Raw genomic sequence first — 27143 nt, 5'->3', positions numbered from 1 at the left:
AGGGTTGAGAGTTTATTTTAGTGGGCACCTATACGCCGTTATAGTCCATTGCGAAAACTGTACTGGCAATCATGTACCATTTCACTAATACTTGATCATAAGACTATACCACTACATTTGTACGAAGTTTTGTGGATTCAACAGAGTTTCACCTTAAGCCCTTATAATGTCAAATTCTAAAAAGGTACTGAAAATTATTATCATTCATGTTCAGTACGTCATATGCATCTATCAAATTCACTAGTTTTCAGAATCCTACTTACCGCTTTTCAAGTTTTGCATACAACCTCAGAGAACATCCAACATTGATACATCGAAAGCAACACCTTCGTACTATCACACAACTTGAGCCTACAATATAGCTCATCATTCAGTCCTTATGTGTGCATTATCGGTAGTTTTTAGTCTTTGACATAATGCCATGTAAAAGTTAGAAAAGGACAACCAACTATCATATGCAGACAACACTGAAAAGTAACACATCGACATAGACATAAATAGCGAAAAAATACAACTAGGAGATAAGTTAACATACCAAACACAGATTAGCACACAAACATACGCGCAGATTCGACATTATGCACATTCGCAAAACACACATACGCCCACCCACGCTCATGAAGGACACAGATTGATAAAGAAAACACAGAAAACAACATCAAAGACGCTTTTTTGGTTTATTTGCATTCATGGGGAAATGGTTGGATGTGTCTGTAATATTTTCTTCTTGCTTTTGCTTTTGTCACACTTTGTTTTCTGAAACTTTTATCTAACTGTCGTTGTTATTCTTTTACTAGGTTTTTGCTACTTTTTCTATTTTGTTTCGGTATTGCATTCTTTTCGTCTTTTGTTTTTTCTTTTTTTGGGATTATAAGTTTGACCGCGTGCGGGATAACTCAGAGCCCCCTGCCAGGCATAATTGCTTTTGTTGTTTCTATTGGATTCGTGGGTGGTTGGTATTTTGTTTTCGAGTTGCAATTTTGAAGGGAGGAAAGAACAATAGGAGCAGCTGATAGGAAAAGCGAGTGAATACGATTCAATGTTCTACTTTTTGTGTGTTTTTGTTTGAGTTTTGTTTCTGTAAGGTTAGATATTTGTTTTAAAGTAATAGTTGCGGTATAGAGTCCGTTAGAATGAATAGTTTAGTGTCTTATTTAGGAGAGGCGGTGCACGAAGATGGGTCAACTAACAAGGCAACATAAAAACAGAGATTGTTACCCTGCTAAAATAATCAACGATATTCAAACCTAATTTTAAAGTGCATGTTTAGATAACTATCTCTGGCTAATATTTTCGGTTTTTAGTTTAAACAGTTCAATTGGTTTTCTGCTAAATTTATATATGCTACTATAAATGGTTTTACTGTTCAACTGCATAACTGGATAATGCAACAATGTTTTCCTTCGCTCAGTTTTCAAATCGAGGCATTACTTCAATTTCATCGCACAGGAGGGCATTAAGACTGTTTTGACGATGGCGATGATAATTTTGACACATTTTTTCCAGCGTCTACATGTGTGTGCATGATAAAACCAATCGCTTCTCAAGTGCGCTAAAATTCTATTCTTTCGTCCTCTTCGCAACTCCAGATAATGCTGCTCTACTTGTAGTTTGTTTGATATACACTTAAATATATATACTTTTATCGATTTTCCTCTTTTAATGGTAATAATAATTGACACACATATTGTATTTGAATGTTTCTTGTCTTTTTTTATTTCACTCGAGCTATGGTGGTGAGTTGTTGTTTTTGAATTGCGAGAAACGCTCGCAAAAGCTAATGGTGGTGAGTTTGCGGTGAAAATGTGCTGACACGAACCATTAGACTTTGTGTCATTTGCACATTTTAACAATGTTCTCTATATAGTTGATGATGGGAGACCTGTGGTGAGAAATTTGGTTATTGATGAAATTGTGTGATTGTGCCGGTGATGTGTCCGGGTGATGAAAGCGGTGGAAACAAATAAAACAGAGGTTTAACAGTTTTTTGTGTTTTATTTTTAATGTGTAACTTGTTCATTTAATTCTCTTCAACAATTATAAACAAACGTTGTCTTGGTTTCACTTTCGCGTAACTGTCATTTCAGGATTATTCGATTGGGTTTCTTCCTTGTCTGGGTTTACAATGTGAAAGCTGTGTTTATGATTTCGATACACTGTGAATTTAAAACTGAGTTTTTTTTTTCATTTGAAAGTGGTGAAAAAACGTAGTAGGCTTTTTTTTGAAAGTTTTTCAGCTGCTTATGGAAACCTGATCATGGTTTTATTTGGGCAAAGACTTTTGGATGAAATTTATTTAGAAACAGAACACTAGGCTTTGCTTCCTGTTAAGCCAATTTGTTTGGGAAATGTTTGTTTTCAATAGTTAGGAAGAGAATTTGAATGTTTTGAAGATAAATGTTTAAGAGATTATGAGTTTGTTTTTCGCTAATTTCATTCAATATTTGCTTTCGTTTTCTGCTAATCAATGATTTCTAACGATAGGATAGAGAGATAAACATACTGTTTGTTTTTTTGTTTACTAGCTGTAATGTGTTGTTGTTGTGGTGGTTGGTTGTCAACAGATCAACAGATAAAACCGTTTGAGTTTCGCTGCTGTCAGTAGATTAACGCATTTGCAATTTGCTTTTGTTATCAATACATTTATTACTAGCGACACGACATCAATGAGCGCGACATAAACATTCAACAGAATACGACGGGTGCAGTAAGAGATCGCGAATGAAGTTCTGGTTGTATTGTTTTCCGATGAATAGACGCGTAGAATAGAAAATACTGATGAAATCAGTATCCATGCAATTTGAAACAGAGGAGAATACACATCGATATGAGTAATTTTCAACAGTAAGTAGAAAAACAGAAATCTTCCAACATCAGGAAAGTTTTGGCTTCTGCAATGCTTGTTCTGTCATCTATCAAAAATGTCCGTAGAACAATTTTTGTCAGAAGTTTTCAACTTCAACTATCCTGTTTTGAGCAGAAATTGGATCATTTATCGAAAAAAAAAGAAATATCAAAGCAAAATTGAGACAGACGAAGCACAGTAGCGTCTACCAAAATGTTAGAGTTTGACAAGGAATAGAATCAGGCGATAGAGAAAGAGGAAGCATTTCACCCAAAGAAGTTAAATATTAGCGTTGAATGTATGGGGTGCACTTGGGTTGGTGATACTTTTTTTGTTGGTTCAAAGAGACTAGGTCAAGTCTCGAAGTGCACTTGGAAAAAATATTTTTAGAAACACATCAATTCGATGGCGGTAAACGCGTTCTATTTCTCCTCTGGTTCGGGAGCTGGGAATTTGGGATGAACGATTGCTTCTATTGATTTATCGTATTAAAATTAATACGTCCTTTTCAACATTTTTCAAACAAAATTCAACTAGTAACAGCAACTAACCTGTAAACTACGGCCAATGTGATTAGTTTCGATTTTTTCTTTCCATTAATGAACGCCTGGAATACCCGGCACTGTGTCTGTTTGTGTTCGAAAGGTAAAATTTACCTATGCTTCATTTTGAGTACACTCTTATATTCTTCGTGTTCAACCAGAGGCGAATAACTTTGTTTTACAACACTTGCCAAACTGTCAACGAACTTCAAGCTAAATATATAAGACTTGTACTAACGCTAAGAATTTTGCTCTCTCAATTTAGTTCGGTTTATCGCTCTAAAATGTATTCCTTTTCTAGTTTTCTTGGGATGGCGTATGCCTTTTTCATTTATCGTTAAAAAACGCTCGCAAACTAAAACGGGACTTAAGAACACAGGAAATCCTTCCTCTTGATCCTTTACACATGCTCCTCATTCGCGTTTCTATTTTTAGTTTCAACTACAAACAATCATGCTGTTATCACAAATGCTTGTCGCTTTTGCATCGTTTCGTTCCTGGTGGATCTTTGTCGGTGTAATTTATCCCTTTTCTACTAAATGAGAACTGTGAAGCAATTTTGGTTTGTATGGCTTTGCTTTAGCGTATATACTTCTCCTTTACACCAACGAAAACGGTTTCGAACGGAAAGACCCGAAAATCGAAAAGGTAAATGCTTCTCCTTTTTGTTTTGTTTTTGAATAATCACATTTTTTTCACTTTTATTTTTTTAATCAGTTGATTCACCTGGGTGTCCCTATTTAACAATGAATTTTCACCTGTTCTCTATTATGTATCGCTTTTTTTTTGGATTCATCAGTTCATGAGCTTTTTCACCTGTGATTTAATGTTGTCATGTTGTGTTTTAAACAATGCTTTCAGTTTTTACTATCGGTGATGGTTCTGATGGTGATGGTGCTGCTTGTGTCGTCGTCGCTTTTTGCTGTTGTTGTTGATGTTGCGGCTTTTGTGGTGTTCTCACACTCATATATTGCATCTTACGTTTCAAACGGTGCCGGTAATGGTTGGGTTTCGGTTGCTTATCTGGATTGCCTGTCGTTGGTTGCGTGATTTCGTTTGTGAGTGTGGTTTTGGTGGTGGTGAATAATGCTGCTTATACATTATGGTTTTTATTTTCTCGGTTGTTTCTCCATTTGAATTTTTCAATTTAAAACTTTACATTTAAATACTTTTTTTCTGTTTTAATCATTTGTTTTTCATGTGTTTTCACTTCTTTTAAATAATTACTATTTTGTTTTTTTTTGTTCTATAATATTTGCATTCTGCTTATTTCTGTTATTCCTTTTTTATTTCTTTAAATTAGAGTTAATATTATTGAATATACTGCTGAATACGGATGATGGATAATCACTGTAAGGAGCATTTTCCCTCGATCTGCGTTTTGATCTCGTTCACCTGTGTCTCTATGGAGTTTTTCAACTCTGTGCCGCGATCCAACGGTGGAAGATGTTGAAGTTATTGTCGTTGTTAGTAGTTGTTAGCGAAAAGTAGAATTGGGAATGAAATGAGAAAGAAGAAATCCATATTGGAAATGTTAGTTATTGATTGGATTAGTTGGGTAATGAATAACAAGGACTAGTAGTTATGCAAGAGAAAATGTAGCAATAGATTGCTCAGAATAGAGAAAAACGTGGAAGTCAGTTGTGATTAGTTTGTTTATTCTTTGAATAGTTTCTGTGTTTCAAATTGAGCCACTCTCATTATTTAGATGAACATTCTGAGGAGTCAAGTGTATTTTTATTAAAGACATATTAGTTAGTAAGTGCATGTCATTTTAGTGGTTGGTAAATGGCTGGGTATGGCGTACCATTGGTCCCACGCGTACCTGAAGGAATAAAATAGATTCCTCTGTTTGGTCCTTACCCAAGCAACCAAAAGTTCGGATAAAAGGGCATGTTTTGGTTTAATCAGCTCCCTTTTTAAGTAGTTAACTGAACTTTACAGTTTACATAAAGTTCGTTTAAGTTTGATTGTTACCTTCAAGTACAAAAGAAGTTCAGTTCAAACTTGTTCTGAACTTTCAAGTTGTTGATGAGTTCATAAATAACTTCTCTGAGAATGAAGTTCATTTAATATCCATGGTGTTCTCTTAATCAGCGAAAAAGTTTCACTGGAACTAGATTTGTACCAAAAGTGAACTCTGGAGTTCACTGCTTAAGTACAATCCGAACTATTGGTTGCTTGGGTAGCCTTCTGCCCAGCAACTCCTATCCCTACCTCTTTGCGGTATTGGCCGAGGTACGAGCAACCCAGACAACCAGAAGTCGCATAACAATTTACGTTAAAAGTCGTTTTTTTTTGTGCGAATTACATCACATCCGCACAACATGTTTAATGAAATCGTTTTATTGATGAATTTCCTCACATAGAACGGCATTTTTCTGAGTTCATCAATGCATTTTGTTTCATTCCGTATAAACGTACAAAGGAAGTCGAATCAATCCGTAGCAACTGTCAAATCAATTTCGTTATCATAAACTAAGTCGTATTAGGTTACGGATTAATGCGTAATAAAATCTGCACACTTGCATTGTATGTCAATTTTCAATTTTCATCATATAAATTATGCACATATATCGCCACCACTTTTGTACGCATAAGGCCTTTTGACGACATCTTATACGGAATCTTTGCACATATAAGCATCGCATAACGCAAAAGGTGAATTCGTTATATATACATTCTGGTTGTCTGGGAACCTTAGGGAAGATCGGGTAACCAACCCCGGTGGGAACTTTGGTCGTATGCTGACCGGAAGGGGGGTTTTCTTCTGCAAACCTGGATTGTCTGTACTCCATGTTAGGAGCGGCTGATCATCGTCCGAGTGTCAGAGAAGAAGTCTAAGCTAAACTGCGCACTATGGCCTTCCGAAAATTTAGGGGGAATGGTCCTCCGGAAATCTAGACGGTTGGTGTCAGGCCTTGCAAGCAAGCCGTTAATAATCAAGCAACGAATAATCAACGAGAGAATACGAACCGGTAAAATCGGCGAAGGTAGGAAGTTTGTTGGAAAGGATTTATGGTGCGAACGTTTGCTGTGCTGGTCTCAAGAAACATGTGAGTTCAGAAGCTCAACGCATCCCGCAACGGCTTTGAGCCGTGAATCGAGATTTGCAGGAATAAGGATGGGAGCATCTTGACGGACGAGCGTGAGGTGATTGAAAGGTGGAAGCAGCACTTCAACGAACACTTGAAAGGCGCTGAGAGCACAGGCAATGAAGGTCGGGACAACGAAGAAAATGCATTCGTCAGTACTGCGGACGACCAAAATCAATAAGAGGGATGTTAAGGTGTTTATTCAGCAGCTCAAGAACAATAAAGCTGCTGGTAAGGATGGTATCGAAGCTGAACCCATTGAGATGGGCTCGGAGAGGCCGGCCATTTGTCTGCAACGGCTGATAGGCACAATCAGGGAAACAAAACAGCTACCGGAGGAGTGGAAGGAAGGGGTAATTTGCCCCATCTAATGGAAGGGCGACAAGTTAGATTGCGAGAACTCACTAACAATCACCATTCTAAATGCGGCCTACAATGTGGTATCCCAGATCTTTTTCCGTCGTCTGTCACCTGTAGTAAACGAGTTCGTGGGAAGTTATCAAGCCGGCTTCGTTGGCGACCGATCGACAACGGACCAGATCTTTACTGTACTCTTCCAAAAATGTCGTTCCAGGTCCCAACGCATCACGTTTTCATCGATTTCAAGGCGACATACGATAGTATCGACCGCGTAAAGCTATGGAAAATCATGGACGAGAACAGCTTTCGTGGGAAGCTCACGAGATTGATACAAGCAACGATGGAAGGTGTGCAAAATTGTGTGAAGGTTTCAGGCGAGCATTCCAGTTCGTTTGGATCTCACCAGGGACTACGACAAGGTGTGCCTGTTGTTCAATAATGCGCTAGAAGGTATTATGCGGAGAGCCGGGCTTAACAGCCTGGGTACGATTTTTACGAGATCCAGCCAATTTGTTTGGTTCGCGGATGAAATGGACATTGTCGGCTGAACATTTGAAATGGTAGCAGACCTGTACACCCGCCTGGAACGCGAAAAGTTGAACTGGTGGTGAATGCGACCAAGATCAATTATCAGTGGAAGTCGGGCCGATTATGCACTTGGAGTCTTCGTACGCCGGGTGCTTAGGACGATCTTTGGCGGTGTGCAGGAAAATGGTGTGTGGCGGCGAAGGATGAACCGAGCTCTCCCAACTCTACGGCGAACCCAGTATCCAGAAGGTGACCAAATCTATAAGGCTACGATGGGCGGGGTGTGTTGCAAGAAAGCCGGACAGCAACCCTGCAAATATGGTGTTCACTTTAAATTCGGTTGGTACAAGAAGGCGTGGAGCGCAGCAAGTCAGGTAGGCGGATCAAGTGCGCATCGGTTTGGCGAGCGTGCGACACGCAGCACGATTGTAAATCATATCATATGACACTTCAATCTTCAGGTTTTTTTCACTCTTACACTTCCAGAGAAAAAAAAACTAGAAGATTGATGTGTCACATGATATAGTTTGCAATCGTCAGTTGAAAATGGTGAATAACAAATGAATCTGAACAATTTGAGTTTAAAAGCATAAGCATTATTTATCGATCAAATATCAATCAATTTAATGCAAATTATTCGGTAATTACCCTCTCTACCACCCAAGAGGCACCCAATTGAGCAGAAAAGTGGAATAACGTCTCAAAACCAATAAATCACACAGTTCGCTCACAAATGGAGAACGTTGACGCCCCCTTTCCGTTAAGAAATGCCAATGACATTCAAATAACACCCTCTTGGCCCCATTTGGAACACCGCGTTCACAAATGGTAGGATGTCGAGGGGGCTCTGCAGTTTCCCGGAACATCCATCACACACTTAGTGAATTCGGAGCGTGTATTTGATGATCCATCCCCATTTGGCTGTTACTACAGGGTGTGCCTTTTGACGCTGGATTCACTTTCTGGATGACGGATTGTTCATCATTGTATAATCTGCATTGCCTGCCTAACTTTAGATTACAAATAATCTGATTGCCTACCTAACTTTAGATTACAAATTCGAATTTTGGCATTCAGCCCACACCGTTAAATGAAAGCAGTAATAAGATTTCCTGCTTGTAAAAATGAGGCGCAGGTTTAACCACAGAATTTCCGAAGCATCCATATTTCGGCGCATCCTGTACTACTCTCCATGGTAGTCATCTGGAACTGATGTTTATTGCTTGAATCGAATTGGCACCGAATGAAATTTTCAAGGATTGTTCTACCCCCCAACCCCCATCGTCCACCCTTACTCCGTCGACGAATATCCCCGATAGATATCGTAGAATTCGGCAGGACCCCACGTCGTCGTCAGGAAGTCGAAACCAGACGATGTGAAGATGGTTGCGACACTCAATTAAAAGCCAAATCGGAACCAGGCACTCGTGAGTAAGAGCCTGAATGTAGACAAAATGCAGAGGTAGCGAGGGCTCTGCTCCACATCGGCAGTGAAGTGGGCTTCACTTCAATGGAATGAGAGTGTTTAACAAGCTCCCCCCTAGATGGCGACTGGGATGGAGGTGATAACTCAAAAACACCGACTTCCACACAACGACATAATAGAGGCGATGTGGTTCAGGCAGTAACGAAGTTTTGAAGAGTTTGTTGGAAGCGGAGGAGGAGAATGTTTGATTTCGCCAAAGGAAAGATCCACGTTGACACAATCATGTCAAACACACATCAATTAGAAACTGGAGGTAGGTTTTCGCTCGGGTCTTCTAGTCTGCTGTCAGGCACCCGATGTTTTGCTTGTCTACATTTAGGCTCACCGCTGTCGAATTGAGAGTGGCTATCTGGCGTGATTGGATGATGGCGAATGGGGACAGGCCATCAGTGTTGACTGCTGTTAAATATGTTGTTCTTTTATGTGTTTGTCTATCGGGGCAGTGTTTTTGTTGTGATTGAAGGATAATGTGTTACTTTATATTTTTCTGTCCTCATGGGATGTCTGATTGTTGTTCGTGTTCAACAAACATTGGAGAGAGAAATGAGAAAAAAGGTGGCTAGGAAAGTCTATTTATAGGAACAAAATGCTATCCGGAACACACGTGGAGGTTAGGATTCATTCTCGAGCAGCTAAATTGAGTGACAGATAGGGGGAAATTTGTGTCGTAAACACAAAGAAGGAGATAGAAGTGCGGAGTTTTGTATTTTAGTAGCAGTAGAAACGATATTGAGGAAAATGACCACTTTCAAAGAAAGTGCTGCCATCGGTCTTATGACAAGCTATAAAGGCGCGTATTTCGTTTGCTTCGCTTCTTTTAATGTGTTTCAGCGTTGTTCGACAAGTTCTATATGGAACTCTCTTTCTCTTTCTTATTAGTTTGAAGGTAAAAAAGTTAAACAATTATAGTTTATTTGTTTTGCATTAAGGAGAAATTTGCGACATTTCATACGAAATATAGACGAGGAAATTGGAAAACAATCAAGATAACGTGTTCTGGCGATTGTTGTTAGCCATATTTTTATTAAAAGTAGCCATTTTGAGAGACATGGTGAGTTTTATGGGGCCGCACTTTCTTTGAGGTTCTTAAATATGGTTGTAGTTGATTATAAAAAAGCAATGCTAACAAGTGTTCACTGGAGGACAGAATTATAAGTGGACAGATGTTTCTTTGTAATTGTTAGTATTCTGCTGTTCTGCATGTTTTGTTGTATGGCATTCCAAAATTAGTTTTGGTGGTGATAATAGTTGCAAATATATTGTTAAGTATTAGCCTGGTACTGTTTCATCACTTGCTTGATTTCTGTGTCGTAATTGATTGATCTGTTGTTTGGCACAGCTAGACATAAACAGACAGAGGATAGGCACAGGTATTTGAAAGAGAAAGAGAGGTAAAATAGAATGATTTTATTGGTTATTGAATATCTTGGTATTGGGATTAACACAGCTAACAAATTTTGATTATTTTAAATGCACTAGAAGGAACGAAACAACTAACATCGTGGGGAAGTCAAAAGTAGAATTTCTATTGGTATAAAGAACACCAGAGGCAGCACGGTTCTATTTGCTTTTCAGAAGCGATAAAATCGATGAAGCTAAGTTTTCAGTTTATTAAAAGAAGAGAGGAATTCCCTTCATGTGTGTTGTGTGTGTTATTTGGCAAAATTACTTGCTATAGGTAGAACCATTTAACATTTACATTTTTGTTTTGGCGATTGAATATACAACAGACATGGTTACACCTGAAGTTTCGTAAATTTTTGTTATGCAAGTACATTTATATTAATTTAGCTACTAGTTTGGTTCACACCGTTACAAGAGTTACTGTATATTTTTGAAAGTGATACTTTACACAATATCTTGCTACTTACTTCTATTACCGCTTGATGGGTCGCCATCTACAAGAGGTGAGGGGATTGGTTTGAATTCATCGTGAGTGGTGAACGATCAAATGTTATTTTTTCTAATGATTGATTGCAAGGGTAGTTGGTGCGAGACGGGTTATTTCAGATGTAGAAATGTACACGATGATGAGCATAATGATTTTAAAAACTCAAAAGATCCAATATTGAACTAGTGTTTATTTCGCTTATTTTGCTCAGTCCATACTTGACTCGAGCTTTTTTTATACGGTGAATATTAGTAAATGCAAACAAATAATTGGTAATAAACTTTCTCATCAATATTAACTCTTATTGCATTTGCTACAAAACGCCTCACAGCTAAATCATAAAAAATGTATAACGCTGAAGTACTCAAAAAATATGATTCTAAAAACGTGACGATTTCGACAGATAGACAGTAACGGAAGTGCGCATTAGAAAGCACTCCGTACTTTGCGTAGGGTCGATGTACCAATAGCCGCATAGCTAAGAACAAAAATTCGTATAAAATCGAAAAATACCGCTAGCGTCATTATTTTTACATCATCTAAGAGCTTTTTATCTTGGTTTTGTGGGAAAAATATGAAAACTACGAAAACTCAAATATGTGTATTTATTATCGCGTGTGCCACTATAGGAATACATGTGCCTATAGTAGCACTATTTCTAATTTCTGTTCCTATAGTAGCACTAGCATCACGGCGTTGGCAAAATATTTATCAAAACCGTATTTTTACAAAACTTTAATATTTTTCGTACAAAGTGTGGATCAAAAGCTTTCGTTTGATGTAAAAAAGTTTTTAATTCATCAATTATTTCGTATAATAAAACAATAGTTTATCTCAGTAGTGCTACTATAGGAACAATAGGTTTACTATAGGCGCAAGGGAGCTCAAATGTTAAGCAAAACTAATTATTTCGATCATTTTTTGAACAAAATCCAGCTGTGTATCAATGGTATTTAGCTAAATAGCTCCTGACCTTCATGTAAAAATATGTTTTGAAAAGATTTTTAGCCAAATGGCCGTGAAAAGCCACTAGTGCGACTATAGGGGACTGTCCACTAAGGGAGCACCGACCCTATACAAATACTTTCTGCCGACGAAATCTTTGATACCGTGTGGGACCGAAATCCATAGAGCACCGAAATCCGTACACTTGATTGAATTTTCATTATATAATATTAAAATGAATAAGTATACAGTTTTAAAACTACACATTTAATTACAATAAGTTACAAGTTGTTGTTCATGCTAATTTGATACAAGTAGGCCATGATTTGAAAATTGTAAAAATCAAAATGTGATCGCTCATCATAACGATGACGGGTTTTTGTGCCTTTTTAGTGATTTCCTAAAAAGAGTGCGAATAGTTTCTAACGTATTAATAGTCAAATTCGCACTTCTTATGGTAAGTATTTGTAATTCCGCATGAGTAAATGCTATTTCTGAACAGTATAATAACTGTTTGGGCTGTACGGTTTTTGATTCATAATCCTAAATTGAATATTCCCGAAAGCTGTGAATGCCTTAGGTGTTTTGAAAATCACCGTCAGAGATGCAGATGGGCAAAGTTTTGTCTAAGATCAAATGCTTGTATGGCCCATAAAAAATGCGAAAATCGTCATATCATGTTTTATGGAAAATGTGAATTAAAAATAAAAACAGTAGAAGCTCGTAATAACGACAACTTTTATAGCGACAAAAGCTCTCTATAGCGACATTTTTCGGTCCCTTGAAACATATTTTGATATTATATCTATTCTCTATAACGACTTTTCTCTATTACGACGGTCCCTTGCGATGTCGTTATAACAAGCTTCGACTGTATTATTCATTACTTGTATTTTTTAATCTATTTAAACTCAGTTTTTCGCTTTGGACATGATTTTTATCTGTTACTTTCACCTTCTTCTTCACAGGCCTTGTCTCCAGTATACGCCCATATCAAATGATAGAATTGGTTCATACCTGGGTAATTGGAGACTTAAACATATTTTCGAAAAAACAGCTCATTCGGGAGTGCTTTGATTGAACCTTCATATAAGTGTGATAAACGGCTCCGTTTTGCTCAAAACCAATGAGCTAGTATTGATATAAGTTGTCTCTTACCGAAAGAACAAATTTCATCCTCAAAAATCTGTTATAGGCCTCCGTATTTATTTTTTTATTCCACTTTAACATAAAATAAAGGCATATCTAACCTATTAGACGCAAATGCCCTCAAAACTATGACCCTCGCAAAATATTTTGTTCTGATCATAAAAAACACGTTCTCTAAGAACTGCTCTATGCTCTGATACCAAAGAAACTAAAATTTGCAACAATGAAGTGTGATTTTTGAAGGTGGAAAGTTTATCATCAGAGTATACGACAATCAGACGCTGTTTTTAACTTTGGGCGGACAAAACCTTTGAACTTCTTTGCTTTATAACATTATTTACGACAGTAAAAAAATATGACAATTGTCCTGGATAGCGAAGTTGTGTCAGAATATACTACAATAATCAGAAATTACATTCACTAGCAAAAACAATGAAAATAACGCTTGTGGATGCCGAATTCACGTTTAAACAATTTTCACATTTTTTTATGGGCCACACTATATGGTCACTCATGATTGTATTTCCAATCATGTTAATATTTTCGGAGCTTAATCTGATTGGGTTTCCGTATTAATGGTTTTAAGTTTCGCTAATGGATAGTTCAATAACTGATTTGCTATCGGATTCCATAATGGAAATTCAATCATTCACATTAAGGTACAGTGTGGGAAGTGTATCAGTGGGGTAAGTGGATCATTTGTCAATATAAAGCATAAATACTTGAATATGTTGAATGTTTTCGCACCATTGCTTCGTTTTAGGTTATATTCTTACGCTCACACTGATACTATTGCAAAACTGGTACTACACGTACACTAACACAAGCTAACTTGTTAGCTGCAAAAAGTAATTAATTTAAAAATTGTTTTCCATCAATCAAAAATCCATTGTATCTCTGTCTAAAATCGAATTCTATTATTTTTTTCGACACATGGTGAGCATTTCAGTTCTAATTGAATTAATCACAATGAAAAATATGTCATTTTTATAAATAAATACAAATATATTGGACATGGTACACTTACCCCTACTTTTTAATGGGGTGGGGTAAGTGGATCAAGAATAATTATCATTTATTGGCAGACTGCTTACGAGCATTTTAAAAAGCTTTAATATCCGCAAATGTTGTTTTCCTTTATTTTGTTCCATTCCCAGCTTGAATTTGTCAAATTGACAATAGAAAATTTGAATTAATCCACCTAAAAGTTTTTTTTTAACCTTATATAAAAAAAAATAATATCAAAATCACACGAAACTTTTCGTGGATTATCTAAGCTGAGTTGTAAAAGAGCAAAATATACTAATTTTTCAATCGAAAGCATAGTATCGTACCTTATTTGACCATATAAATTGATCTAAACAGATGATAAACATATATTCATAAATAAAATAGAAGGATTTCAGTTTGTTATTCAAAAGTAAATGTAACTAATATTTTTAAATCAAGATTGTTTTTCGAAAATATCGTTAGGAATAATCCTACAATACTTCTGTATAATTTATGCGTATAAATGGATGAATTTTCTCCAAATTTTTCTAGTTACAATGTTTTTTTTTGCTCAAATTAGTATGAACTAATATATACGTACTTTTTATTATATTTTGATTAAATGAAGATACTTTTTAATTTTAAAGTATTAAAATGTAACATTACTAGCACTAATAACTTGAACGAGGGTAAAATCATTCTTATTAAACATAATGACACTACATTTGTTTCGAGAACAGATTATTTTTTAATGGTGATCCACTTACCCCACCATGGTGGGGCAAGTGGATCATTTGGCGCAAATTTTTAAGTCTCTCATACTCAATACATAACAATCAGAAAATTCGAAATAAATGACGATTTGGAGTATAATAGTCCCTTATTTGTTATCCACAGAAAAAAGTTTGAGTTACATTATTCACGTTAGCTGTACATAACAATGAATTTAACTATTGATTTTGCTGTATCCACTTACCCCACGGTACCTTATTAAATGAAATGAAACAAATTATAAAAAAGATAGTAAAGGTATTAGTAGCCTATGGCAGGCGTCTTGTAGCAGTTACACATTTCACGCATCAGTCGGAAGACGATTAATTGTACGGTTTATACGGTAATCTCAATGTTGTAAATATTTCTTTACCACTACGATTTGTTCTAATCTACGGCTGATGCTAATGCGTTCTAAATCTGTCGGGAGGGAGCACTTCTTAAAGCTTGAAAAGTTGCAAATTTTCGAACAACTATGGATCTATGTGATTCTAGCACTAAACAAAGGATGATGCTTAAAATAAAGGGGCAATACAGGACTTTCGATGCTTGTACAAAATAACTGAAACAAAACTTATAAATGCAAAAATTGAATGCTTTATTGGGTGCAGTTTATCAAAGTTGAACACAAATGAAACATAGTCAAACGAAAGACGGTTGATGCTGATCAAGTGGGGATAGGAGTCCTATGGTATTGTCATTGATTTCCATTCGTGGGAGGTAATTTCATGTAGTCCATAAGTCAATATCAATCGATTGCCGTGGCAAATATATAGTTCCGTATTATATGGTGGTGCGTTCATTTCGATTGAGCATTGATTCCGGTACAATAGTGGAGGTTCACTTCCAGCACGCCATTTTACGCGCCCAGCCGAAATACTTACTCGTAAAGTCGTCCAGATCTTCCTGTTCCGCCTCGGCCGCCAGCTCTTCCGGCGTTTTCTTTTTCCGCATCAGCGGGTTGGGTTCCTCCTGGGGTGCCTGTTCGACCACTTCCTCCTTTTTCTTTATGTTATACTGCAATGAAAGAAGAGAGACAGAGAAAAGGGGATAATCATTAATTCAGAGAAATGGCTACGCTTAGCAAAATCACGCTAAGAATGGAGTTTTAATTATCCAACTTTTCGACTTTTTCTTTGTGTGGCGTCTAATCAAAGCGATATGGGGCCGTGAACGGAAGGTGAAGACAATGCCCGGAAATTGACGCCTTTTCTTGCAGGGGAAGTGAGATTATTCCCGCCCTGTAAGGCGGCAGCGAGGAGATCCTGTCCGTTTGGTCGATAATGGACTCTATTTATACTTAGGCCTCTAGGGACAATCTATCTAGGAGAAATGCCTCGTTAGTGAGTATTCCAACAAGCGTTCACCAAATTGGCCAAAACAGTGACAATTATCATTAGCTCCGGTGGCTTCTTCAGCATATGCGGAAGAAAGCATCGTCATCGTGTCTATTTTTCCACCAACCGTGGGAAGTTTAGGCAAACATCAAGAATTAGACTCACATCTGCAGCAACACGCTGATCTGTGGGTCGCAAATTGTCCGGATTGCCATGAAACAGCAAATTGAACATTCTTGTTCAATTTGGACGCCGTTATGCGCGAGAGTGCTTCAGGTGTGTTTGTCTGAATATTTAAAGATAACGAACCCAGCGGCGTGAAGGGCATTTTCAGTTCCAGTAGACGTCATAATTATTTCACAAACAAACAGACGTACACGGATAAAAATCTGATTCCCACACCATGATTTACAAGTCATGAAATTCATAAATTGGTTAGGCCATGATATCAGGACGACAAATCATGGTTCCTGGAGCCATAATCATGATTCTTCATAAACGCAACATCCAGAGCGACAACATAAAGCGGTGCACTTTGCTTTAACTCATTCGCATCGGTCACCCAACATATATCACGATAGATTGGTACTGTGGTTAAGTAAGTAGCTCTCAATCAGAAGGTTCTTGATTCGAATCTTGTTCATTAATATTTTGTTTTTTTTGTTTTCATTTTATCGGGTTGGCTGACAGAAATATAAATAGATCCGAAATGGATGCGCGAATCATGATTTTCGAGCTTTCGATGCATGATTTCGAGCACTCAGCTGCAACTTGTGTCGCATTACGACAATCTGACTCATGATATCGTGAGCCCAAATAAGATGAAAACACACTGGAATCATGATATCCGGGTGCATAATCATGATTTAAGATTCTGATTTCTATCCGTGTAACACCGATGAGTTTTGCAACGAACACAACGATCAGTTCAATAAGCATAAGCATAAGCATAAGCATAGATGACCGTACAATTCGTAGTTGCTACTCCGTGATTGATCAGAACAATCGAAACTACTAACGAACCGATCACTCTTTCACTACCGACGCGCGACAAGTTTGATCCTGCCCTCATCACTCGCCTCCGCAGGAGCAAGCGTCAAGGTCGAAGGATCAAACACTACTAACGAACCAATCACTTTATCACACTTCGTTACCGACGCGCGACATGTTTGATCCTGCCCTCATCACTCGCCCCCGTAGGAGCAAGCGTAAAGGTCGAAGGATCAAACACTACTCCGAACACAAAGATCAGTTCAATAATTTATAATCTCGCCCTAAAAGCCATAGGTAACCAAGTGTGTAGCTCAATGGTACTGAGCAAACAAACGGATTTACACGTTTTTTAACAACGCTACAATGAAGAGGAAATCCTCCTTTATCTCCCAGTAGTGATAGTTTGCATCTTGGTCTTTTCATTTGCTTAACAACAACAAACTACACACTCGGATACCAATGAATTTTAGGGTGAGATGAGAAATTATGTGAGAAATTCACTCCGTTTCACATTAGCGCTTTCTGCAGGTATTGTTGCACAAAACTGTGTTTCTTGCAACATACTCATCAGATGATGACGGTGTGAAGTGGGCGATGAATTTTAAAGAAAAATTTTCCAAGTGATATGTCTGTTTATCTGTGATTATCCTGTTATCCTGTCCAAAACTTTCTTATCACAGAGTTTGCACAGAACTCCCAGGCGACAAAGAGTTCAACTTGAAGCTCAGTGTTGTACGTTTGACGTATCTCTATTATACTGGATGATATTATTTATGCTGAGTCGATAGGCTAAAGCCAGTCATGGTATAGCAGTGGTGAACGCGCAGCTATTCAGCAAGGTCATGATGAGCGCCGTGCCCTTAAATGTATTTTATTTGTTTTAGTTATTTACTTGGAATGTAGGATTAACCCTCTGCCAACAAATTAATCTTAAAAAATGGTTTATAAAAACACACATATAATAATTTTAGGTGTTTGAGTTGAACTGGATTTTCTCTCTGAATTATTCGCTTGATGTCGTCCTGCCGAAAGGTTTGTGAAGAACTCTATGTTTACTATCCGATGTTGCTTGAATAGTGGGTCCAAATCAAACTAACCCACACAAATCTTGATAAACCGGCATCTCATTTCCTGACCACGGCAGATTTCGTAGAGCAACCTTCACGAACTTCTATTGAACTCCTTCCAAGCGTTGAATCTGACAGGCATAGGTTAAGAGGCTGCATCTAAACCACACTAGTAAATTATAGCCTCGATCTAACATGGCCGATGTATACTGTCAAAATCGCATAAGGATCAACTAAATCTTTTCCAAATCTGCTAAGAAGAGCAAAGAGGTGAAGTCCTTCCTGAACAATTTGATTAACAAGATCATTGAAGGTAAAGGCACAATCAAGAGTCACTCCTAGATTTTTGACGGTCTCCACACGAGCTAATGGTGAGGTTTGCCGATGAGCACAGTCTTGAGCCGATTTAATCGCTCGGAAAATTTTAACATCATCAGCATAAATCAGGATGATCCTGTTTTATATGGTTCGGCAAATTATTCATTACCATCACGAACAGCAGAGGTCCTAGGTGATTACATTAGAGAACACCAGAATCTAATCTAAACGCCGAGGATTATTCACTGTTCACCTTCACGTATTGGAATATCGCTCCTGAATACGTTTTCAACCATTTAAAAATGAAGCCTGATATGCCAAATTTAGATGCAGCTTTCACAATACTTTCAATTCTGACCATGTCGAACGCCTTTTTCATGTCAGTGTAAATTCAGGGGAGCTGAAATCCTTGTGAAATATAACTGGTAACATTGGAACGAAATTCGCATAGGTTCGTTACAATAGACTTCCCTGGAATATTTATCGTAAAGCTCGTCCGAGCATCCCTCATCCAAGCATAGCTCTTGCAGTTTTATACGATAATTCGAGCCTGAAGAAAATCCAATCCCGGTCCGAAACGTAGGGGAAGATAGAAGCTAGTCAACGCAATTGTTTCAATGACTGTGAAGTTTTATTTAGGATTTTCACCAAGAACTTCTGTAGAAATTTATCCAGAAATTCTCTTAATCATTTCCTCACAAACTACTGCTCGGGAGTGTTCGGGTATTCTTCCAAAAAATCCTGCATGGTAAGAAACTTTGGATCGTTTGATATTGTTTTAAAGATTATTCCAGATAGTAGATAATTATATAGAATCCTCCAAGACTTTCTCATGAATTCACTAGTTCTATCAGAGATCCATGTAGTAGTAACACTACCCACCATTAGTGGGCTTTGTGGCCATGCGGTTAGTGTTACCAAGCAATTTGCCGCATCGAGTCAAGGACCAAGGAGTGTGGGTTCGATTCCCCGCTTCAGTCCGGAAAACTTTTTGTCAGGAACGTATTTCCAATACGTGGCGTTTTGATTTTTGTAATTTTAGCATAGCATAGACTTGTACAGTCAGTCAATGGTTGCTACTCGGTGATTGATCGGAACTGGTGAGAATTGCACTTCGTTCCAAATGAATAATGGATGGGAGTGTCCGTTTACTCTCGAAGTGCAATTTAGCATTGATCAAAAACGACGTCGGCCATGCTCTTACAGTCAGTTGGGATGGGGAAGGAATGTAAGGGTGCAATGGTTGTTACTTCTACACGAGAACACCTTTACATCTCCACAATCACCACGGGAAGGATGTTTATTAGTGAGAAAGGGAAAGGATCTGCGAGTCACCTTTGGTCGGTGATGCAATCCATGGATAAGGAGGAAAAAAACGAATTTTACTTAAAACTATTTTTGCACCTTGTCTCGCGGTGAAAAGATATTTGGAGATAAAAGATAAAATAAAAATCGTCGACATTAAAAATGTCGAACTATTCAAAGATTATTTTTAGTATTGATAAGTAAACAAAACTATGCACAATAAAATTATATTTAATAAGTATAAGGTAAAGTGACCAGACGTCCCGGATTGTGCGGGACAGTCCCGGATTTAGGCATCCTTTCCCGCATTACGAAGTGTTCCGGATTTGATCAGTTGACCAACAATTGTTGTCATTTTATTTTCTGTATGACAACCGACTTCCATTATAATTTCAAAATACACTTACAATTGTTTGATATAATTTATTAGTATGATATACATTAGAACAGTGGTTTTCATATCGTGCTCCGCGGAGCTCTTTGTGCTCCACGAAGCCTTGGCAGGTGATCAATTTTGAAAACTTGTACCAAAGCCTTAAAATGTCTCAACTTTTTGCTGTTAATTATACCAAACCAATACTAAAATTTTCAAAAATCAACTTTTAAGCGTGCAAAAAAGTCTAGATTTCAAACGGAGTGCTGTTGATGGACAGGTGCTCCATAGAAGGATTTTATTTCAAAAAGTGCTCCGCGAGTCAAAAAGGTTGAAAATACCTACAATAGAACATACAATATATGACAATTTATTATGAATATTGAAACAGATGTTCAAAACATAAAGCTTCTAAAGTAAAAAGAAAACTCTTACTCAAATTTGAAATGTGAGGTAATTATTAAAGTTCTTCAAGATGTCCACACAATTTCAACAAAAATTGAACGTTTTTCATGATTCTGGAATTGGAATTTAAGAAAAGACGAAAGTCATGAGAATCTAGCGCAGATTAATAGTCCAATTATTTTATAGATTTTTAATTTTTTTCAAAATAATGATTTTAAACTGTTTCGTTTTACTAACAAATAAGTTTGACATGAAACTATTCAGTTATTTAACGTTGCTTAAAAAATCATTTCTGAAAAATTTTCTTTGAAAAAAAAACTTCAATTTACGAAAATCTTGCTCATTCAAACAAAAATTTGCCTATATCCGGACGAATGATGGAAAATGATAACATTTTCTTTTGCGATTAATTGATCTTATTTCATAGAAGGAGTTATTTTTTTTAGTTTTAGGGGACCCACATTGGGTGATTAGGATAAAAAAAAACCGGTTTTGGCCAGCCTAAGAGAAAATGTTAATAAAAATTAAATAGGAAGCCGTATTTACACTACAAATATGTCAAATGCAAGCTTTCAATCCATGTTATGTGTGTAAAATATCAAAACTGAGCTAAAACCATTTTTTCGCTTTGAAAATCCAGTTGGTCAATATAGGCCAATGGAACCAGTTTTGGCCAGAGATTTAACTTCGGTTCCTAAATTGGCCAATCGCATTTATTTCTCATGAGAGTGGCGAAATTAGGAGTGCACTGGCCAAATTAGGTATATAGGAGTTACAATTTTAAGGAAAATCAATTGATTTTCTTATGTTTCGAATCAATTTGAACGAGTAAATGAAGGTAGCTGTATCATATGAATGTGATCTACTGAACCACAAAAGGTTTCATGCTGATTGGCTATGTAAAACGGTGTATGTATAATCCACTATGGCTACAACTGGCGTATGGCCAAAACCGGTGCTTCTACCCTAGGACAGATTTTATATCTTAAACTATGTTTCAATATGGTGATAGTTTGGCCTCAGAATGTCATTTTCAAATTGTTATTTCTTTCAAGGTTATTTTATAATTTGTTGAATGTTTCTTAAAAATTAAATTATATCTAAATTAGTCTGACAATAGCTTAATTCATAATAACCTTACAAAAAGTTGCAAAAAAGTGATCCATATGCACCTCGGTTAACAGCACCAATAGAATAGACGAAATGGTTACACATTATTGAAATATAAAAAATCTTATAAATTCCTTCTAGAATTTACTGCAAGAAGCTCTGGAAATGTTTCCAACGGAATCCCTTAAGTAATTTCTGGAATTATCTATAGCGAAAGTACTGATTGAATTTTGAAAGCTTTTTAATTATAAAACCTTCAAAAAAATCCTAAGAGTATTCTCGGACGAATCACTGGATGAATTTCTAAAGAAGATTTCTGGAATAAATTCTGAATGTATTTTAAAAGGAAGTTTTAAAGATATTGTGAACAAAATTTGAGAGATTCTTAAAGATATCCCTAACAAAAATCTTGGAAGAAAACCTATGCAAGATTTTTTTGAATTTCCTTAACTAACTTCTGAAAGAATCTTTGGAAGAATTCCGGAAGGAATCACAGAAGAAATCACTAGTGCAATCAGGAGTGCTTTTTTGTAGTATCATAAGCAATGTTACAGGTTGAATTCTTGCGGGTATCCTGTAGAAAAACATGTAAAATTCTTACGACAAGTAATCCACGAAAAAGTGTTTAGAAGTGTGGCTTAGAGAAATGTCTGGTAAGATTCTCTGAGACATCTCTATAAAGACTGATGATACATGGTTGGCCTCTTTTTTGATCTCATTTTTTTTATGATTGTGGTCTTTAAATTTCCTGTTTTCAGACGTTTAGTTGATTCTATCCCTGTGAAAAATTATTGGTGAAACAAACCATTTTTGTAATAAAAGTTCGTTTGCCTTAAGATTCAGATTAAGGTTGTGACCACTAGTTAGGTTCCGAAGGACCATACTATGAATGAGCTGGCATATGATTGGTGCCTTGCGTATCTGCAGGAATAAAACTAACACACTTTTTTAAAAAATGTGGTGGAAAATATGAAGTTGGTGCAGTCTCATATTGAAAAGGCATAACAGTCTCTATATGAACTTTTACCAAATAGCAACTGGAAAACGTTCAAAATTATAGTTATATAAACTATTTATATTTATTTTTTTCTGATGAAGAGAAGCAAAATCAATTATCTGTGCGATGTTGCGAAACTAATATAGCTTGCAGAAATGTACTAAAAATTATGAACATTTGTATGAGAAGACAAACTCCGAACTTTGAGCGCTGTTTTCTCAATGCCTACTTATTCCATATACTGCCCATAACTGCATAACAGTCACATTCGACATTTTTGACAAATTAGAGTTAATACCATGGAGAGTCACCAAATGATAAATACTTTCGAATTATAACCGCATAACAGTCACATTGAGATTATAAATGAGCTTCATAATGTAATAGCAATGACATTTTTATCAGAATTATTTTCTGATTATTAACCTAGTATGCGATATAAGGGGCCCACTTACTTTCCGTTGGATCATATTATTGGAAGGAGAATCTTTATTTCCCGCGGGTTTCGCGTAAGTGTTTCTGCTTACGGGTCCGCCACACCCCATTTTGGCCCTTCATACAATGGTATGTTGAATTCAGATTGATAATGAAAATTGACTGTACTGTTAAGTGGAACCGCATGCAGAGCAAGACTCAAGCTAGAATGGTGGCTACCTACATGCATACATACATAGTATGCGATATAAGGGGCCCAGATAGCCGTAGCGGTAAACGCGCAGCTATTCAGCATGACCATGCTGAGGGTCGTGAGTTCGAATCCCGCTGGTCGAGGATCTTTTCGTAAAGGAAATTTTCTCGATTCCCAGGGCATAGAATATCTTCGTACCTGCCACACGATATTTTTGCATGTGTGAAAATGGTCACTCGGCAAAGAAAGCTCTCAGTTAATAACTGTGGAAGTGCTCATAAGAACACTAATCTGAGAAGCAGGCTTTGTCCCAGTTAGGACGTTACGCCAGAAAGAAGAAGAAGATGCGATATAAGTTGTACAAAATATCTGCCTCTAATAAGCACTTTTGAGTTCCTGGTATATTTTAGAAATTTTAGTTTCTTCCCATACTGCCATAAAATGCACACTTGGTATACAATTTACCCAATGTCTACTTTTGTCGAATGTTACAAATATGCAGTTATGGGCAGTATAGGACAGTTATGATTTTATGCACAGTGTTGTTTCTAGCCATTTGACTCTACGGGGTTAGAATGCGAAAGTTACAACATTCTGAGCAATTGAGTGAGTCCTCAATAGCTGCAATAGCTGTCTAACATACAAGAGTTGTTAGTTCGATTCCTACCTAAGCACGTGATATTTTTTAATTACACACAAAATTTGTCCACTTTTATAAACGCGCAGTGAGTGAATAAACTTAACGGTGAAATGAGATTCGTCTATCGAACATCTCCATGTTTGTCAATATAAAAAATAGAAGTTCCTAACAATTGAAGCACCTTTAGCTACTTGGGGATATTTCGGACCTTAACATTTCCATGTAGATAACAATAAGCGAAGTATTTCTTAAATGATTCTTTTTCATCACAAAACCCTAACTACGCTCTTTGGTCAGCCCGAAACGACTACCGTAAGCGTCACGTTCCGATGGATAGGATTGAATTGGATTTGGGACGTCCCTCATTTGTTCTCGTTTTCACCTATAGCACGCTATAAACCCTATACCGATTCTCTAGATTGCTTCTGATGGCATCATCAACCGACCGGCTGGCCAACCTACTCAACGACACACCTAATCGCACCCACAGAGGCAACTATTCCCAAGAGGAAACACAAGGTTGAACCTTCATTCGGCGTCGTACCAATGTCGCCGAATAGCGTGATCCTTGATGTGGCGTGGCTGGCGATGTGTGATAATTATCGCTTTCGCCCGTCAATTTCATTCGCATTTTTTGCTGGTCTTTTGGATTTCGAGTTTTGTCTTTTCGCTTTGGAAATGGTTTGGGTTCACAGATTTGATGGTGGTCGATTTTGTACGCCAATTTGATTATGATTGGTGCTTCTTTCCAAATCAGTAGAGTTTGTTCTGTGATTTAATTTCATTGTTACACTGATTTGGCAATGGATTGAATTTGGATTGAATTTCAGAAAACTTTGTTTCCTGACAATAACTAGCTTAACATGTGAAAGATGTCAACCATTCATTGTAAATCTATGCTTTTTCCGTACACCTTCATGGTATTTCTTTTTATGTGATCTCTCAGCAGTTAGAGATGACTTACTTGAAAGGATTGAAAAATAAAGTTTTTCATTTCGAAGTATGTACGAATCACCAGAGAACTCATGAAAATTCTTATAAAATTGAAGTAATTCGTGAAATGGATGTTGGAGAAACTCCTGCAGAATCCTCGCAAGAGACCCTGGAAGAATCATTGTAGCTGATTCAAGATGAATCTATGGAGAAATTGGTTGAGGAATCTCTAAAGCCATCATTCGAAGGAATGAATTGCAGGCGGAAAACTTGGAGTAATTCTTAGAGAAATATCATCAGATATTTCGAGCTGAATTATTTGTCTGCGTGAAACTTGTTGTTTAATACATATTTGTACAATGTGAATTGAAAATTCTGCAATCATGGGATTGACATGCGTTTATGGACAATATAGGAATGTAAAAAGGAAACTATAGCAAAAAATATGAAAGTTCTCTTAGAACAATGAAGTAAGTAAAGGCCCAAACGCAATGATAGCGGAACGGCAACGGAATGCGGAACTGGTTCGCCAGCATGAACTACAATATGCTTGTCGACTTGGTGTTGGTTCACTTTCATTCGTTGACGGGTCAATCGAGATGGTGTGATTCATGCTGGCGAACCGGTTCCGCTTTTCGTTGCTGTTCTGCTATCACTGCGTTTGGGCCTTAAGTAGCAGGCTTGGCTCCAATGGGAACGTAAATGCTGCAAAGATGAAGAAGCTTGATGCTTAAGCGCTGTCATTGCTCTGACTTGGTATGATTTGGGGTTAAATACAGACCAATTAAGGTCAGCTTAAGTCAGTTATTGTATTTTTCAATTTATTCAATCAAAATGTAGCCCATTTCAGTGAGTAAAATTAACCGAGCTCGTATCTCCACTATACAAATTCAAGTTCAGCTGTAAAAATGCAACCTAAGCCTTGGATTTTATTCTTCTCGGAATCCAGCCAATCTCAAATACGGATAGACAGCCTTAAATCGAAAGCTCGCAACTACACCGACTACAAAAGAACCACAATAATGAAATAACGTTAACCAGAAAACCGTCGGTCTTCCTTATGTGGCTCGAAATGTACATCAAGAGAGAAAAAAAAGTGAAATCCAACGCATCCCCACATCACGCTTGATTGGAGGCACAATGAGTTTATCCTTTGCTGTGTTTTCATCCCTCGGCAACAGAAGAACAGCAATAGCCTGAAAAGGCGAGCCTCTAGATTTGGGAACCGGGTCTTTACTTTTATGTTCCCAACGACGCCTCAGTTATCCCGACCAGAAGGAAATAGCCTATAAGCCTATAACAATCTCATATCAGAATGAGCTATAATACCTCGACTTATTTTCAAGTTGGTATTATACCCATGGATAAATATGAAGCCGTGAAGGAGACCACATTATGCAATTATGCCGGAAATTACTGCTGATAAGCTTTTCCTTTCTGTTTATTTAAGCAATAAAATATGATAAAGAGTGAAGGTTTGTTGAAAACTTGCAGAATAACAATTCCCAAGTAACAATTTCGTTGCTTCTTGATCTTAGATGTTCTTTATTGAGGATTCATATGAGATGCATTCAATCAGAACAGATTTAATAAATGACGGATTTCACGCCAACTCGACACGCGATTGGCAGCACCCCTTCAGAATTCAATGAAATTTTCTGGATGTCAAAAGTTTCACATACACTAAGATACTTTGCGTACTTTGTTTTTTCAAAATCGATCTAGACTAATATTTGGAAAGGGTCAAAGTTTTGTTTACTTTTTTTTATAAACCCGTATAACTCAAAAACGGTAAGACCTACAAAAAAGTGTTGTATGGGGGACTGTCGTGAAATTTCCTGACGATTTAGAGAAAAATATTGAAAAAATAAAAACACATTTTCTACACTGAAAAAAAAATCAAAACTTTAAAGTCGATTTAAAAAAAACGGCCACTTCAGATTTTGATCATCCTTAAGCAAAAAGTTTCGCTATTAAATTTACTAAAAGTCGTCCATCTTTGCAAATTGGGCATATTTTAAAGAAAAAAGTTTTTCTAACATCGAAGTTTTTAAGTCCCACAGTTTTTTTTTTCACTTTTTTTTATAAACCCGTATAACTCGAAAACGGCAAGACCTACAAAAAAGTGTTGTATGGGGGAATGTCATGAACTTTCCTGAAGTTGGAGAAAAAAATATTGAAAAAAATAAAAACACATTTTCTACACTGAAAAAAAAATATTCAAAACTTTAAAGTCGATTTAAAAATAACGGCCATTTCAGATTTTGATCGTCCTTCAGCAAAAAGTTTCGTAATTAAATTTACTAAAAGTCGTCCATACATTGCAAACTGGGCATATTTTAGAGAAAAAAGTTTTTCTAACTTCGATTTTTTAAGTTCAAAACCGAATTTTTTTTTTCAAAGATTTTGTTTTAAACTGTCAAATATGATCGTGT

At 36.9% G+C, this 27143-nt stretch overlaps 1 protein-coding gene across 13 annotated transcripts in view; it reads right to left on the bottom strand.

Annotated features, from left to right (window-relative positions):
* Positions 1–1619: 1619 nt before the first annotated feature.
* The window catches only part of LOC5569269 (complexin), an 865751-nt gene continuing 840227 nt past the window's right edge, over positions 1620–27143 (bottom strand). For 9 of the 13 annotated variants that reach the window (XM_021856763.1, XM_021856806.1, XM_021856779.1 and 6 more), the window contains 3 exons: positions 15487–15619; positions 10728–10754; positions 9383–10195 (listed from right to left, as the gene is read on the bottom strand). In XM_021856763.1, the coding sequence (XP_021712455.1) occupies positions 10119–10195; positions 10728–10754; positions 15487–15619 (237 nt within the window). In that variant the 3' untranslated portion in view covers positions 9383–10118. Of the gene's footprint in view, positions 4809–9382; positions 10196–10727; positions 10755–15486; positions 15620–27143 lie in introns of those variants that run through there. The other 4 variants (XM_021856811.1, XM_021856826.1, XM_021856830.1 and 1 more) reach the window with 2 other exon arrangements.

The sequence above is a fragment of the Aedes aegypti genome, chromosome 1 (assembly GCF_002204515.2).
Source record: "Aedes aegypti strain LVP_AGWG chromosome 1, AaegL5.0 Primary Assembly, whole genome shotgun sequence".
NCBI classification, from domain to species: Eukaryota; Metazoa; Arthropoda; class Insecta; order Diptera; family Culicidae; genus Aedes; species Aedes aegypti.
The sequence above is the reverse complement of the archived record's forward strand: the minus strand, read 5'-3'. Positions and strand labels throughout refer to the sequence as shown.